Genomic DNA, 15,422 nt, shown 5'->3' with positions numbered 1-15,422 from the left:
GGAAGGCTCCTGAGAGAAGTCCTATGGAGAAAAGACTGGGGCTGGTTTGCCAGCTTTAGGAATGCTAGAACACAGGGTGGGGAACAAAAATCTTTGGAGCTGTGACTATGGAACTAATAAGAGAACATCTAACTCAATGAAATGTCATAAACATATACTGAACATTTACCATCTGAAAAAACTTGTGCTAGTCACTAAGAATGTTAAAATGGTGAACAAGGCATATTGTTAAGTAAGAGATAGACCTATCAAGGAAAAACCATAAAAATGAGTAACAGATGCCCCGAAAAATGTGTGACATATATGGAAACAATGAAAATTTTACCGAGCAAACAGGCTGAGCACACATAATCCCACTACCACTCAGAGTGAGGGAAATGATAAACATTAGACACAAAATTCTGTGAAGGCTTGGTGCTTCATGCGGAAAAGAAGACCTATTTGGTTTTCGGAGATCAGGATAAGACTGTGTGTGTGTGTGTGTGTGTGTGTGTGTATAAAGTAGTTTGTGAAGGATGAGAGGGGTTAGGGTACTTGGTACGGAGTGGTAGGAAGAAGAGAAGGTGATCTTAGCATAAATAACTGCCTGAGAAGAAATCTTTAGGCGAAGGAAGGCTAGAACCTTACTGTTCCAAGTGTGGCCCAATGAACAGCAGCACTGGTATATCTGGTGGCTTGTTAGAGAAACAGAATCTTAGACCTCACACAAGACCTACTGAATTCAAATTGTATTTAGTAAGACCTGTGGGTGATTAAAGCTTGAGAATCCCAGTGCTACTCTTTCAAACACCACTAAGGTAAGGCCCATGTGATGTGTAACAAAAATAACAAGACTCATGAGTTACAGGAGTCTGGAAAAGGGCTTCTCAAAGTGTGATTCCCAGACCAGAATCACCAGCAAAGTTTGGGAATTTGTTAAGTGTGCAGATTCTCAGGCCCTTCCTCAGATCTCTTAAACCAGAAACCCTGGGAGGTGAGGTCTAACAATCTGTGTTTTAATAAGTCCTCCAAGTAATTCTGATATAATTCGCAAAGCTTGAGAAGCTATAACTCAGAATACTGGCCTAGAATATTCAGAAGAATTGTAAATAGCTTTGTTTAGACAAAGGGGAGTTTTCATATTGAGAAACTTAGGAAGCATGAGCTTGAGAAGATTGTGGGTGGTTCTCTGTCTTTTTTAAGATTTTATTTATTTATTCATTATTTTTTTCTTTAAAGACTTAGCAAGGTTTTTATTGGGGGCTAGTCAGGTAGGCAATTTCTATTGGCAATACCAAAATTGCAACCCTCCAGGAGGAAAGCAGGGGCTCAGCATAAATCACATCATCTGCATAAACAGTTTGAGCCTAGTGAGTCACTCTTAACAGTTTGGGTGGTGGGAACCCCCTAGAGATCCAGGTTCCCAGATGCCAACTGAGGGCCGCTTTGCAAGATGACCACTCTAAGCGTAAGCTGTCTTGGGCCTGCTATGTTAACGCTTTCTGCACACCTAACACCCCACTGATAAAGATGCTTTTCAGTAGAGTCAAGCTTGTGCTATGAGTAAATCTGAATATCAATGAGGTTTTCATGGTGAAGAACAAAACATCCTCGACAAGGTTATTCCATGAAATTTGGCATAGGTGATTCCATGAAGGATAAAATCAACTACCAGTGTTGGTGGTGATCTGGGCGAATGGAGTTCTGACATTCACCTATCCTTGTAGAACAGTAAACTTAGTTGAAGATCTGGTGTATCGTGATGCCACAAAAGCACTCAATGAAGAAAGAACCCAAATGTTCCACCTGTTTAAGAACCACTGTCCCCTGGGTTTTGAGGACTATAACTACTTCCAGCATTTGCTCATGTGAGTCTGCTCTGCCTTGTGAAAACTCTCCCCACAGGCAAGCCCTTGAATTAACACAAGATCAGAGGTAACAGAGAAGTTATCACACTGTGGGTGGGCACACAATGTCTGAGGGCACTTTGGCATATGCATATTTACTCATGGTATCTCGAAATTAAAAGTCCCTAAATAATCCCCAGCAAGGGTCTGCTCCAATTGTTCTGCTTGGCTGAGATCCAGTTATAGGGCTCCTGGCTTTCAAGGAGTGCCAGACTCACCTCCCTTTCTCCTGACACCCTTCCTCAGAAACTTACTCCGAGGATAGTGTGTGCACAGACAAGATTTTATTTATTTATTTTAGAGAGAGAGAGAGAGGAGGAGGGGCAGAGGGGGAGGGAGAGGGATAAGCCAACTCTGCACTGAGCGCTGAGTCCCACCTGGGGCTCCGTCTCATGACCCTGAGGTCAGGACCTGAGCCCAAATCAAGAGTCAGATGCTTAAGGGACTGAGCCACACAGGTGCCCTGTGGGTGGTTTTTAAAGCTGGGGGAGACTGAGTGCAGAACAGAGGCATATGGCGCTGCGAGGTGAAGGGAAATGCAGATTTACAGCCTTTTACCTCCACAAGGTGGTGCAGGGGGACCACTGCAGTAGCTTCACAGAAGGATTTGATGGACAATCCCCAGCCCTTCCACAGTCACTCTGAGGCCCCTGTCTAATCATGTGATTCCCTTCTTTACCCCCCAATTCTCACCCCATGCCATCACCGCCTACCTGGAATCCAAAATTCAGGCAAGTTTTAATTTTAAGGCTGCCCTCTAGGCAATTAGAGGGGAAAAAAAAATCAGTTGTTTGTCATGGTGGGATGTGGGACCTTGCCAGTTGTCAATGGGATTTCAATGCATACCAGTCCCCTGACAACACCTCTCCGAGGCTTCTCTCTCTTTTCTACAAAGGCTATGAATTTCTTTCTAAAGATTATATTTCTTTTTTTAGAAGGGCTATGCCTACTCTGGTTATATTCTTCTGCGCCAAACGTGTACCGGCATTGTGCCCATCTTTGCTTTGCTCTATTGTGGAAAATCCTACTTGTACTCCACAGGGTGCATTTATTTCTCTTTTCAAGCTTTATGGGGGAAAGTGTTTCATAATATCCCCAGAGATAACCTTTAACACTTATAAAAGTCCCTTTTGTGGGGATTTGTACAGATGTTGTGTTCAGTATTTTCACTCCAAACCAGTACTTAGGATTTCTGTTGACTTTTCCTGTCAATTAACGGAAACAGAACCTGAATCTTAAAAAAGGACTTTTCAAAAGCCAAAAAAAGAGATAATGACAGTCAAACCTAAAATCCTGTACCTAGCCCAGTGTTTGGTGCACCCAGTACTTGTTACTTCAGTGAACAACCAAGCGACTAATTAAATAAATGAATTAATCAGTCAGATCTGATCTGATGCCTGTTCCCCATCATGTTGTCTCTAATGACATGGCTCGAGTCACTTGGCCCTATGACTTCTCAAAGTCTCACCCCCCCCCATGGGGCTTATGCCCAATCTGCATTTTTTTAAGTCTCCCCCCCACCCCAGTGAATCTCTGACCTTATTCACAGGGTTGTCATCTGCTTTCTCTTGAATTCCATTTCGGGGTTTCCAACTTATTCATCTGACTCAACCAATTCTAAAATAGTGGAAAGCAGAAAGTGCTCTTAAACTGCCTCTCTGGGATACTTCAAAGTTCCTCATGAGGAGGGGGACATTGTCTCTATATCCATCTTCTGTTTGCTTTCCCCATGTATCCCACCCCTTGATTAACAAAGGGGAGAGAGCTCTCCTGCTATGCCTTCCTTAAATATATCTTTACCCTATTTGAAACTGAAACAAGGTGAGGTCAACTGGAATACTTAGTGGGAAGTCTAGATATTTGGAAAAGAATTTATTAGGGGAATCTGAAATTGGGGACTCCAGCAGTACTTATGATAAGGATAATTATCATGTGAGGTACAGTCACATTAAAAACTGTCACTTTCTTCTTTTCTTTTTTTAAATTTTTTTTAAAGATTTTATTTTTATTTATTTGACAGAGATAGAGACAGCCAGCAAGAGAGGGAACACAAGCAGGGGGAGTGGGAGAGGAAGAAGCAGGCTCATAGCGGAAGAGCCTGATGTGGGGCTCGATCCCATAACGCCAGGATCACGCCCTGAGCCGAAGGCAGACGCTTAACCACTGTGCCACCCAGGCGCCCCAACTCTCTTCTTTTCATTTGAACATCTACCCCTATAGATAGGTATTAACCTTCTTATGAATTAGATCCCAAGTTGAAGAAATGCTAATCTCTTGAAATCATGCAGGTGGTAGATGGTAAAACTAGGACTCAAACCTACATCTGTATGACTTTGAATCCCACAGCCTTTCAGCATCCTGGGATGTCTCTCCTGGACAAGACCTCAGAGCTTGGTGAGGGGTTGAGTGCAAGGGATGGGAGTGAGAAGTGAATAGGGAACAGCTACGATGAGTGGGCGAAGGAAGCTATAGTCATATCCCTTATTGGTTAGATCCTGGGCTCCAAGCTCCCTTGAGCTCTCAGTCCTGGTGTTTGCCCACTGGGGTCTAAGTTTTAGGTTCTGTCTGAGATATAGGTTTTAAGCCCAGAATTTGAAGATATAGACTCCTGGTTCTGGGCTGAGGGTTCCAGTTTCAAGACTGGATGATGGGGGCCCAGCGGATGTTGCCATGGAGCTTGGGGGAGTTTGACTTCATCCTCTTCATCACAGGGAAGGAGTTAGGATTCTTATTTTCTATGTGGAGAGAGGGAAGTATATTTAGGAGATGTGTTTTTCTTTTCTTTCTGTTCTCAAGGTGAGACCTAATCCCCCTCCTTTTCCCATCACCGGCTCAGCATCACCCGCAGGCACACCAGGACCCCAGGGCCCTGGCCTCTGGAGACTCTCAGTCAGAGACATATGGAGTCCGCCTCGTCTCTTGGCTTGTGCCTGCCTAAGGCTTGTTTTCATGCCCTCGTGAGCTCTGACCTATGCTCTTTCAATCTCACTGCCATTTCACAGAACTCTCTCAGGTGAGTCTGAGTCTGCGTCTCCAAGCTATGCGTGCAAGAATATGTTTCGGTCTACAATTCCATCTGTGCCTCTGAGGGTCTCCTGGTCTCTCTCATGTCTATGAATCTTTGAGTGAGTCTCTGTCAAGGTATATATGGGCTGTGTATTCACGGCAATTTGTTTGGCCTGTGATGGAGAGATTTAAAAAAATATATCCCCAGATCTTATTTTCATGTAGGTTTCCTACAAATAGAATAATATTTATTCAAATGCTCCTGTGTCCTCCCACACACTTTTAGAAAGGGTGCTGGAAAGTGGTTTAGAGAAAGACACATGATCACATGGCAGGGGTTGAGAGCTGGCCTCTCTTGGGCCCCACGCAGATCCACAGCCATGATATTCTCAGTGTCATGGAATGAGAGAGATCTTGGCAGGCTGGACATCAGGCCAGAGGGCAGAAAGAGTTGAAAGGGCCTTTCATCCCTGTTCAGCAGGTGCTGGAATTGTCCCTTCAATATTCCCATCAAGGATTATTCAGTCTTTGCTTGAACATCTCCACCGACCAGAAGATCATCACCCTGTTGTGCAGCTTTGTCTCTTAGAAAAATCTGCCTAACCTGGGCTCAAGACTGCCTCCGTGTGAGCGCCACCTCACGCAGCACCTCTTATACCCACTCCCCTACTTTCTACCTCCTCTCTGTCTCCTTTTCTCAAGACACAACTGGTTCCTTCCATGTTCTTTGAATGACTTGATCCCCTTGCCTTTGAGTGTGACCCAGCTGGTTTACTTCCGATCTAGAGTGTGGGACCCAGAACTGAAAGCACTTCAGTATGGTCCTGAGTAGTGTGTTCACGCTTTTATGAATTCATGATTTCTTAAGCATGTCTGTGTGTTAGAATTATATGAAGTGCTAGGAAAGTAAGAATGAACAAGCAAAGTCTGACCTTAAAAGAGCTCAAAGTAGGACAGGAAGGACAGTGGCCTGAGTGTAATTCTAGCAAAATGGGAAAAATCTGGACACAGTATTTTAAAGTCAGAGGTAAGAAAGTTATTATTTCTCTTTAAATAGTATTAGGAAATGGTGCAGATAAAATGAAAATTTTGAGTATGAATGATAGTACGAATTAAGAAAATTATCAAAGAAGATAAGAAAATGTAAGCAGGGGGAAAAGTATTGAACTGTAAATGTATATGTTAGGGCATATTATCTTCTGAATAAAGTACTTCTGTTAACAAAGACTAAAACCCATGAATTTTGTATAAGCTACATATCACACTGTCGATCCATATTAGATTTATTCTCGAGACACTCTGACAGGAGGACTTGTGGTAAGGAAATGAAAAATCAGGTACTTTAAGCAGCTAAAGGCACTTAGCATAAGTAATCTGAAGAAGGGAAGATTACAGATTATTATGATTGGACAGGTACAATTTATTTCCAGGTACAGTGTATCCATTCAATTATTTATTTATCCAGTTAAAGTGTTTACTAAACATGTTATGTGTTTGACCCTGTGCTAGCACTGGGTGTGTAGTAATAAAAAATGAAAAAAAAGTCAATACTATCTTTACTTTGGTGGAACAGGGGATATAGGCATTACACAAACAATTACACAAGTAAATACATGTTTGTAAGTTAAGATGTATTTTGCAAACAATTAACAGATACCATGAAGAATAATATTCAGGTGAAACTTGAAAAGGATTGTTGTGTCTCGGTGTCTGCAGCTATTATATACAATGTGGAGGAAGCACATTTAAGCCCCATGTAAGGAAGCACTTTAGAAGTCAGTGCATCTAACCAGAATAGCAGCGTTAAGTGCAGTGAGCTCCCCGTCACTGGGAGTATTCAAGCTGAGTGTGGGTGACAGCTTGATAAGGATGCTGTGGGGGTATCCTATCAAAAGGTGCAAGATTGGACCCTAGAAAGACTATCTGGTTGGCAACTGAATCAATAGACTTCTGAGAGGGGCCACTTTAGAAGGTCTCCTGGTCTCTTCCACCTGCCCCCCAGTCTGCATAGAAGGCAGGAAAAAAAAAATGCGTTTCTGCCATTCTGTCCTTTTCACTGCATGTGAAAATCAAGAAGACCGACTTCACCAGCATTTCCCCATTCTTCTCCCTTAGGTGGCTTCCATTTCTTATACACAAATAAAAGTAGTAGTATTATTATCTCCACATTACAAGGAAAAAACAAAAACAAACAAACAAACAAAACCCCCTTTGGATCAGAGTATAAATAAGTTGCCCACATCACACATCTAGTAATTGGCAGAGTATGGATTTTGACAAGTCTGATTTATTCTAGTGTTTCTGCTCTCAATTTTTAAGCTATGCTGTTTCTCATAAGATTGGACAGTTCCAAATATCTCCTTTACATGTAAAATTTTAGGATTCTAGAGGGTGGAAGAGGAGGTGAGAAGAAAGCATCTGTTCTATTTTTACCCAAAATGATGTAGATGGCTCCAACTTTCCCCACTTCCTTCCATCTCCTTCCTTCACCCTTTGAGGTGGGTTGCTAAGACAGAAGACCTTCGGGAGGAAGCTAATTTCATTTTTTCTTCCAAATGTCAGGTGAAGACATCTCTGCTCTTGGTGACATGGGAGCTGAAAGCAATGAAAGTCTTGATGTCCTATCTGTCTTCCTAACTGGCATCCCGGGATTGGAAGCTCAACATGGCTGGCTTTCCATTCCCTTCTTCACCATGTATATTGTGGCCATTGTGGGTAACAGCCTAATCATGGCAGCAGTGCATGTGGACGCTGCCCTCCACGAGCCCATGTACCTATTCCTCTCCATGCTGGCTGTGACTGAGGTGGGTGTTTCTGTGTCTACACTGCCCACTGTCATGGGTATTCTTTGGTTTGATGCCCGCCAGATTGACTTTGATGGTTGCCTGGCCCAGATGTTCTTCATCCACACCTTCTCTTGCATAGAGTCAGGGGTCCTGTTGGCCATGAGTTACGACCGCTTTGTAGCCATCTACAATCCACTGCGATATACAGCCATCCTGACCCTGTCCCGTATCATCAGCCTGGGTCTGGGAATCACATTAAAGAGTGTGACATTCATGGCCCCACTTCCAATCCTTTTGAGGCAACTGCCCTATTGCCACGTTAATGTCCTATCCCATTCCTACTGTCTCCACTCAGACCTGATCCAGCTGCCTTGTGCTGATACTAAGCTCAATAGTATCCTGGGTTTTTCCATTGTCCTGGCCACTTTCGGGCTGGACTCACTGCTCATCGTGGTGTCCTATGTGCTGATTCTTTACACGGTGCTGGGCATTGCTTCTGGGGAGGGACGGCGGAAGGCCCTCAACACGTGTGTGTCACATATCTGTGCGGTGCTTTTGTACTATGTGCCGATGATTGGCGTGTCTGTGATGCATCGTGCTGCCAAGCATGCCTCACCCCTGGTCCACACACTCATGTCTAGCATCTACCTCTTTGTGCCTCCTGTGCTCAACCCCGTCATCTACAGTGTCAAGACCAAGCCAATCCGACAGGGAATTTTCACCTTGTTGTCCTGCAAGAGGAAATGGCTCTGAACCCACCCAGTGGGGCAGAGACTTCGAGTCACTCCATAAACTCTGATGGTGTTTCTGCTGGGAGCAAAGCTGTATGCCAGGCATTTTGTGGAGGAATAGGAACGAGGAATTCAAAGCATTGTCGCAGGCTTGACTCTGGATCACGAGTCATCCCTAGCCCTTTTCATTTCACATCTTGTCAACATATGCGTGTCTCTGTACGTACATACGTGCATGTCTTCTATAACCACATGTGATCAGCTTGAATGCAGAGATAGTGAATTTCACTTTTTCATTTCCCCTCAAGTCCTAAGCAAAAAAGCCCGATAAATAGTAAGTTAACAGTAAAGGCTGGACTCTTAATGATGTTTGAATTGAAATAAAACAAATCGCCAGTTTTGATAGGTTAGGCAGGGATTAATATCCCCTAAGAAAGAGAGATCATCCTAGGAACGTGCCTTCGAGTAAGGTGAGCATACTTTCTGGTTTTCCCAAGATAATCGTGGTTTACACTTAACTTTCCTCAGCATCATCATTCATATAGAACTCTCTTTCCCTCCCCAGAATGTCCTTGTTTAAACAATAACTTGTATGGGAACCTACTTATAAAGGAGCCTCTTCCTGTTATGTAAGGAACCAGATTCTATACAGTCCATATCCAATGGTCTCCACCCTAATAAATTATGTACTAGGAGACTCTGAGGTTGAGGCAGCTGATTAAATTGCCTCAGTTTAGGCCTAAAATACAACATGGACAATCTCAGAATGCCCAGGTGTCAGATCCTAAGAATTCTAGCGAAAGCCCCAAATTTTGCTCTGGTAGACTCTCAGCCCCTATTGGTAGGGCCACATAGGTCTGGTGTCACTGTGCCTGGATATTCCAGTTTTTCTTTCCTCCCCGCCTCTTAGCCTTCAGTAACCTCAGCATGTCATGTGATGGGTATATTTTTATATGTTCCTTGACCTTACCCCTCCTTCAGTCCTGTCAGCATGGGGCTGGTTGTATCTGCCTGTGCTTTTCTAGGGTTTCCTGGAAACCTTTAATGGGAAAGAACATTCTCACACTGCCTAAGGAACACAGGGCTTTGTGTAGACTGCTTCATTAGTAACTGGTCTCAGGTTTTCAGCCTCTCTGACTTCAGGGCCTCCAATTACAATGGAGATGTTTTCCTCACCATATACAGTTCTTCCCAACTTCCTCCAGCTTATCAGTGACCTTTTTGTCACTAATGACTAGATTACATGCTTACCAGGGACAGTTTCTATAAAGTCAAGGTGACTGGTTATTTCTTACAACTGCATGTGCACCTACAATTATCTCCAAATAAAAAGTTTAATTTTTACAGGCTCCTGGGTAGCCTAGTCGGTTAAGCCTTTGATTCTTGGTTTCAGCTCAGGTTGTGATCTCAGGGTCACGAGACCGAGCCTTGCATCAGACTCCATGATCAGCATGGAGTCTGCTTAAGACTCTCTCTGCGCCCCCACCCCTGCCAAAATAATTAAATAAAGTATTTTTTAAAAACTTTAATTTTTAAAAGGACATGCAAAATACAAAACCCAAATTTTATATTAGATTTAACAGGCATACAGTTCCTCAGAATTTTAGAACGTCTGCTCTTCAAAACACATTACTAAGAAAACAAAGAAGCAAGCTAAAGACAGGGGGTAATTATTTACAATACATATATCTCACAGAAGACTTGCATACGGAGTATATAAAGACCTTTTACAATATGATAAAATACAATGCAATTGAAACCACAGCGAGCGAGGACTTAACAGCATGACTAACATTGAAAAGACTGTCAATGTTAAGTGCAAGCACAGATGTTACCTATTGCTGGTGGAAATGTAAAACAGTATGAGTGCTTTGGAAAACTGCATGGCAGGCACACCTAGATATTTGCACAAGAGAAATGAAAGCATGTATTTGCCAAAAAAAAACTTATATAGGAATGCTTTTTCATAACAGCCCCAATATGGTAACAACCGAAATGTCCACCAACAGGTGAATGAGTAAGCAAATTGTGGCTATCCACATAATGGAATCCCACTCAGCAATAAAAAGGAAGAAACTATCATACACATAAAGACACGAATGAACCTCAAAAACATGGTGAGCAAAGGAAGACAGACACAAAAGACTACATGGGATAATCTCATTTATATGAAATTCTAGAAAAGGCAAAAACTAATCTATAGTGACAGAAGGTAGATCAGTGGCTGCCTGGGGCTGGTGCGGGGGAGGGGCTTGACTGGAAGTGGTTGAAAGGGAAGTCTGGGGGGTGATGGAAAATTTTTATATTTTGATTGGTGGGTATCAATCTTTGTCTAAATCTTCACACTGTACCCTCATTATGTGTACATTTAATTTTATGTAAATTATAACTCACTTAGGTTGATTTTTAAAAGACAAAACACAAGCTTATATTATGTCTTAGATTCAACACATACAGAAGTACTCCATCGACTTGCCATTAGAGTTTCTTTTCTTTTTTTAAATTGATTTAGTTTTTATTATTATGTTCAATTAGCCAGCATATAGTTCATCATTAGTTTTTGATGTAGCATTCAACAGCTCATTAGTTGCTTATATCTAAATGCTCACTAAAAAAAAAAAAAAAAAAAGGCTGATTTCCTCAGTAACATTTCTCACATGACAATGTGTTAGTAACAAATTGATATGCACATCTCAGTGCCTGGGTGTCTCAATCGTTTAAGCATTTGACTCTTGATTTTGGCTCAGGTCAATGATCTCAGGGTTGTGAGATCGAGACCCTTGTGGGGCCCCGTGTTTAATGGAGTCTGCTTCTCTTCCTCTGTCCCCCTACACTCTCTCTTTCTCTTTCTCAAATAATTAAATCTAAAAAAAATCAGCCCCCCAAAACCAAATACTGATACATAACTTCTAAGAAAAAAAAGTGCAGTACTGTAGCATAATGAATGTGATATCTGCAGTAACTTAATATTAGCCAATTTTTAATATACATGATACCACTACTTTTTCCTAATTCACAGGTTAAAAATTGTCACTGGAGTCTTCTGTTTTTCACATATTACCTGCTGTTCAATACACAACACAGATATATAATTTACACTCAAGCCATGGCTAGAATCTAGCTTCCAAGATGAGAGGCAAAAAAATACAGAGAGATACCAGGCTAGAAATCAATAATCATAAAAATCCATAATAAAAATGCTCATATTAGGGCATAAACAACATGTCAAATGTTTTACCCTTTGCAAACAACGCAGAAGGATTGTTCAAGCATATACATTCACTTATTAGTCCCGGTAAGAGTGGATTGTTAGACAAATTAGACCAGTTTGGCATTTTTATAAAAAAAAGGTTAAATCGTTTTTTTAAAAATATTTTTCCAGTATGGAATAGAACGCTCAAATAAAATTTTAATTTATAAAAGTTTTGAGTTAATTTTCTCATTGAAAATCTAATAATTTTTAACTTCCATATTTATTATACGATTTTATTTGTCAGATAAAATTGTTTCCACAAATATTTGTTTATGTGAATGGGTGTGACCGTTGCTGCTAGTTTGTCATTGTTTCTAGGCCCTCTCAGCTGGCAGAGGAAGGAAATCTACGTCCGTATACTCACCTGGGTCTGCACAAATATCTGTGAACATTTCTGCATTTAACCATCGGCAACTGCGTTGAGCTAAACGTGACTTCATACTGATGTATGAAGTCCAGCTCCGGTGCATGGATCACTCAAACCTTCTCCCCTTGCTTTTCTGTAACCTCCCAATCGGTTAGGGAAAACCTGGCTCCCACCGTCTGCCGTCCGTTTACTTAGCGGTTCGATTCCAGCACACATGTAGAGTGTTGGTAAAACTGCTAACTACACGGCCCTAAGAAATCACTTCACCAAGCAGAGAACAGCATTTAGTGTTCTTCGTTTTATCTTTAGTCTTGCAGATTCTAGCCCTCTGAAAGGTTACTTAGGTCAGCAACTCCTCCCCACACCCCACCACCTCGCACACGCCCCCATCTCCTTAAGTGCAGTTGTTTTGTATTTTGTAATGGAATTATGTTTTTTCGCCGTATTCTGCATTCCATCCTGGGAATGCCTGATGTCCTAAGTGATTTTTTAAAATTAACGTACATTATAGTTCACTCTGTGCTGCCAAGAAGTGCTGAGGGTTGTTTCAAATGCATAGTGTCATGTATGCACCGTTCCGGTATTCCAGAATGATTTTACCACTCTAGAAAGTCCTCTCTGCTCCACCAATGCAACAATCCACTCTCCCAAATCCTTGTTTATCACAGATTAGTTTATTCTCTTTCTAGTATTGCCTTTTTTTCCCCAGAATTTCATACAAATGAAAGCAAACGTGTAGATTTTTAAGACTGGCTTCTTTCATTTAGCAATACACATTTAGGATTCATCTATGTCTTTAAGTATCTTGATATCTCATTCCTTTTTAATTTCTGAATAGTATCCCATCATCTGGATGCACCACAGTTTTTTTTTTAATCCATTTACTTGATGAAGGACACCTTTGTTGCTTCAATTATTCTGTCTTTGCTTTTTTGCGTATTATTTGCAAAAAGGTTCTCGGGTTCCCGAATGGAATCGGATCCCTTCTTATGTAGCAGCTACCTGGGCTCTCTTCCACTCGAACTGGTACAATCGACTTAACATCTCTAAAAAATTGATATTCAATCCTACTTCCTCTTATATATCTCATTTAAAATAATTTTAAAAGGGTCAAGAACCATGAGAGACTATGGACTCTGGGAAACAAACTCAGGGTTTTAGAGGGGAGGGGGTGGGGGAATGGGTTAACCCGGTGATGGGGTATTAAGGAGGGCAAGTAGGGTCAAGAGAACCACCTTCTGAATTTTGTGAGCTACAAGCACATTTCTGTATTAACATAGGACTAGTAGAGTCATTTACATTCTAGGCACTGAGTAATTTATGCAAAAACCTTTAATATTAGCCAAAAAATCTTTCCAAAAAACAAATCTATTTTGAGATCTAAACATATGCTATTTCTTAAGTCATCAAGGCCACACACATATTCACGTGCACACGTACACATAGGAAAGAACAGTTTTGTCCAAGGAAAGGAAACAGAAAGGTTAACAAAGAATAAGGCAGACTTCTTCATTTAATCTTCATTTCGTTTCCACTTAAACATTGGCAGTTGTCTAGAAGTTTGGTGGCTATAGCATTCAGTTGATAGGAAGTTCTCACTAAGACTTATTTCATTCTCAACAGCTGCTGGGAAGGTAGTACGTGGAGGCATGACCCACGCGAGCCTGTGGGCTTGGAGTCAGTGCATGCATTGTTTTCCATTACTTAGCGTTTTATAACCCAGACAGTCAGCCAGACCATTCACTGGTCATTGAACAACTTACTTTGCCCAATAATTCCTCTTTGTGTTTCCAATCTCTAGTTTTTTATAACCAAAATATTTCTACTCTCTTCTACAGCTGACTTTAATTTTACAGTTATAGAAACACAGGCCATGGGTTGGAAGAGTCTGCTAGGGCTGCCGTAACAAAGTACCACAGATGGGGTGGCTGAAACAACTTATTTTCTCACAGCTCTGGAGGCCTTGCACAATTTCTCACCAATCTGGTTTCCTTTGAGGCCTCCCTCCCCTGGCCTGTAAATGGCTGTCTTCTCCCTGTGCCATCACATGGTCTTCCTGCTGTGATTGTGCTTCTCTGTGTCCTAATCACCCCTTCTTCACAGAACACCAGTCATATTGGATTAGAGCCCAATCTAATGACCTCATTTTAACTTAATTACCTCTTTAAAGACCCTATCTTTACATACAGTCACATGCGAAGATACCAGTGGTTAGAATTTCTACATATGAATTTGCAGGGGACACAATTCAGCCCATGACACTGGTAGTTCTCCTTGTCCTGAGTTGAATTTTGTTCTGTCACCTCCACCTCAGAAACCCACCCTCTTATCCAGGGAAGTCTTTAGGGGGCAGCGGGAGTATCTGTGTGTGTGGATAATTACCACCTAGCCACCTAATTCCTGTTTTACAGGGCTGAAGCCATAGATGTTTCCACAGATGTTCCCTTCCATAATCCACAGTGTAATTTTTGGAAGGGAGATGAAGAAAAGAATTCACTTAAACTGAGCACCTCGGTTTACAAGCCTATGTCTTTTACATACTGTGTTTCACTGAAAACTCTCAGCCTTATGTGATGGGTATTATTATCCCAGTTTTAGAAATCTAAAAAATGAACTTGGAGTTTAATTAGCTGGTCAAAAAGTCACACAATTAGTAATGAAAAAAAGAGCGATTGTTAATGGTGTCAAGAGCTCCTCTTGATAATCTGGCATAATCCCAAAACTTATTTTCCTTTCATTATGTTTTGGGCAATTATGAAGCCTGTATTATCCATTGAAAGAAAAGTTGTTCTCCTTCTCCTCCTTCTTCTCCTCCTTCTTTTTCTCCTTCTTCTCCTTCTTCTTCTCCTTCTTACCCTTACCCTTCTCATTTTCCTTCTTCTTCTTTTAATTTTAGTTAGTTAACATTTAGTGCAGTATTGGTTTCTGGAGTACATACAACACCCAATGCTCAACACAAGTGCCTTCTTTGATCCATATTCCTACCCATTTCCTTGACTTTTTCAATATTTGGATTTCCTGGTCCTTATTTCCCCTGTTCTGAGATTGCATGTGCCTCCCGTTCTCCAGTTTGTTTCCCTACACCACCTGATCCATGGTTCTCTGGAGAAACATGCTAATTTCTAGGCTCTGGTAAAGAAGGGGGAAAATAATGGAGGAAAGGATATCAGTGGAGAAAAACATTCTTTCCCCACTTGTCTGCATTTTGCCTCCTAATCCTTCCCCTCCCCACTACACTCCTACTGAAGCCCTGCCTATTTTGATTCAAATCTAAGTCAATGTTCATACTGGCCACCTGTACTATGGGTTCAGTAATCAGAAGCTGTGACAACAATTTTAGCTGCCTTTCAAACTGATATTTCTGAGAGCCAATCTCATTCCCACAAAATAATG

The 15,422-nt window shown here is 41.6% G+C and overlaps 1 protein-coding gene across 1 annotated transcript; it reads left to right on the top strand.

The window, feature by feature from the left end:
* The first annotated feature begins 7,480 nt into the window (after window positions 1–7,480).
* Window positions 7,481–8,431, top strand: LOC100479513 (olfactory receptor 51I2). The gene has a single exon (XM_002926102.1). It carries the CDS (start codon window positions 7,481–7,483, stop codon window positions 8,429–8,431), a length of 951 nt encoding a protein of 316 aa, XP_002926148.1.
* Window positions 8,432–15,422: the final 6,991 nt, after the last annotated feature.

The sequence above is a fragment of the Ailuropoda melanoleuca genome, chromosome 8 (assembly GCF_002007445.2).
Source record: "Ailuropoda melanoleuca isolate Jingjing chromosome 8, ASM200744v2, whole genome shotgun sequence".
Lineage (NCBI taxonomy): Eukaryota > Metazoa > Chordata > Mammalia > Carnivora > Ursidae > Ailuropoda > Ailuropoda melanoleuca.
This window is presented reverse-complemented; position numbering and strand designations above follow the sequence as displayed.

Bases quoted from the DNA above. Each gene is read 5' to 3' on its own strand.
- LOC100479513 (XM_002926102.1), top strand. From the start codon at position 7,481: ATGGGAGCTGAAAGCAATGAAAGTCTTGATGTCCTATCTGTCTTCCTA.